The 1,436-nt window shown below is 39.3% G+C and overlaps 1 protein-coding gene across 1 annotated transcript; it reads left to right on the top strand.

Moving 5' to 3' along the window:
• The first annotated feature begins 458 nt into the window (after window positions 1-458).
• Window positions 459-776, top strand: LOC141673257 (uncharacterized). Its single transcript, XM_074479988.1, has one exon. The coding sequence runs from the start codon at window positions 459-461 to the stop codon at window positions 774-776; it is 318 nt and encodes a 105-aa protein (XP_074336089.1).
• The last annotated feature ends 660 nt before the right edge of the window (window positions 777-1,436 follow it).

Here is a 1,436-nt window from a genome sequence, read left to right as displayed (position 1 = left end):
AATTCTCCTATTCCCTTTGCAAGATGGGGAATTAATATTCTCGGGCCCTTTCCCATGGCCACTACGCAAAGGAAGTTCTTAATTGTGGCCATTGACTACTTCACTAAACGGATCAAAGCCAAGCCCTTGGCCAAGATTACGACCAAGCAAGTCGCACAATTCCTGTGGGAAAATGTTATGTGCAGATATGGAATTCCTCGTGCCCTGGTAACCGATAACAGAACACGATTCAATAATGAGGAGTCAAGAAGTACTGTGAAGAAAATGAGATAGAACTAATGTTCACTTACGTAGCCCACCCTCAAGACAATGGGCAAGCGGGGGTGGCAAATCGGAGTATCCTAGATGGGTTAAAAAAGAGGATTGAGAAGTCTAGGAATAATTAGGTGGATGAGGTACTTCCAATACTTTGGGCTTACAAGACCACATGTAGAGTTGCGATAGTAGCAACACCCTTTATGTTAGCATATGGGGCAGAAGCAGTTGTCCCAATGGAGATATCATATTCATCTCTGAGAATCCAAGGATATAATGCTGGAGAAAATGAGGAGGGGCAAAGGTTAGCCATGGATTTAATAGATGAAGTGCGGAATGAAGCACATGCAAAAGTTTTGGAATATCAGAAAAAAGCTTCTTTTTATCATAACCTGAGGGTAAAAGAAATGTTTTTTAAGCAAGGAGATCTAGTCTTAAGGAAGGTTGAAGCATCAGAAGTTGGACAGAAAGGAAAGCTGGGCCCAAACTGGGAAGGGCCGTACACAAGCATTCAAGGATGAGAATCTTACAAGTTGGAGACTATGGACGGAGACGAAGTACCAAGGATATGGCATGCTCAAAACCTGAAGATTTATTATATATAGTTTATTGGAAAGGAAGTGCTTACTTGTAAAAGTGGCAACGAGGTTCAAAAGTATCATGAAAATTTGCTTGCTTAGGATTTTATATTTTAGTTCAATAGGATTTGCATTTTAGCTTATGACTATTAAGGTCGAACCCATCTTATGTAAGGTTTTGAAAGACCAAATTATATTCTTTAAGTTACGATTTTCTCAGTTTTGAAAAACCAAGTTATATTCTTGAATTGAAGTAATGTTTTGTTTATTTAGCAAAATTATGCTTTGTTTGACAAAATAACATATAGCAATCGAAAGAAAAACTTAGAAATTTGTTATAAACTTCAGAAGTACAAACTTCAAAAGTACTTTACAGAATAAAAGAAAGAAACTAAGCATTTGACTTAGAGGGCTCAGACTCCTCACTAGACTCGCTCCCTGAGTCATCCTCAAAACCACTCTTTGAGGTTTCCTCAGAAGTTTCCTGATTTGGCCCCTCGGAGGTTTCTTCGGAAGTTTCCGCGGAGGTCTCTGCTGAAGTTTCATCATAAACGTCTACAAACGCCCTTTGAGATGTTCGCCTCGAGGGATCTTCAACTCTAG

The sequence above is a fragment of the Apium graveolens genome, chromosome 7 (assembly GCF_009905375.1).
Source record: "Apium graveolens cultivar Ventura chromosome 7, ASM990537v1, whole genome shotgun sequence".
NCBI classification, from domain to species: domain Eukaryota; kingdom Viridiplantae; phylum Streptophyta; class Magnoliopsida; order Apiales; family Apiaceae; genus Apium; species Apium graveolens.
The sequence above is the reverse complement of the archived record's forward strand: the minus strand, read 5'-3'. Positions and strand labels throughout refer to the sequence as shown.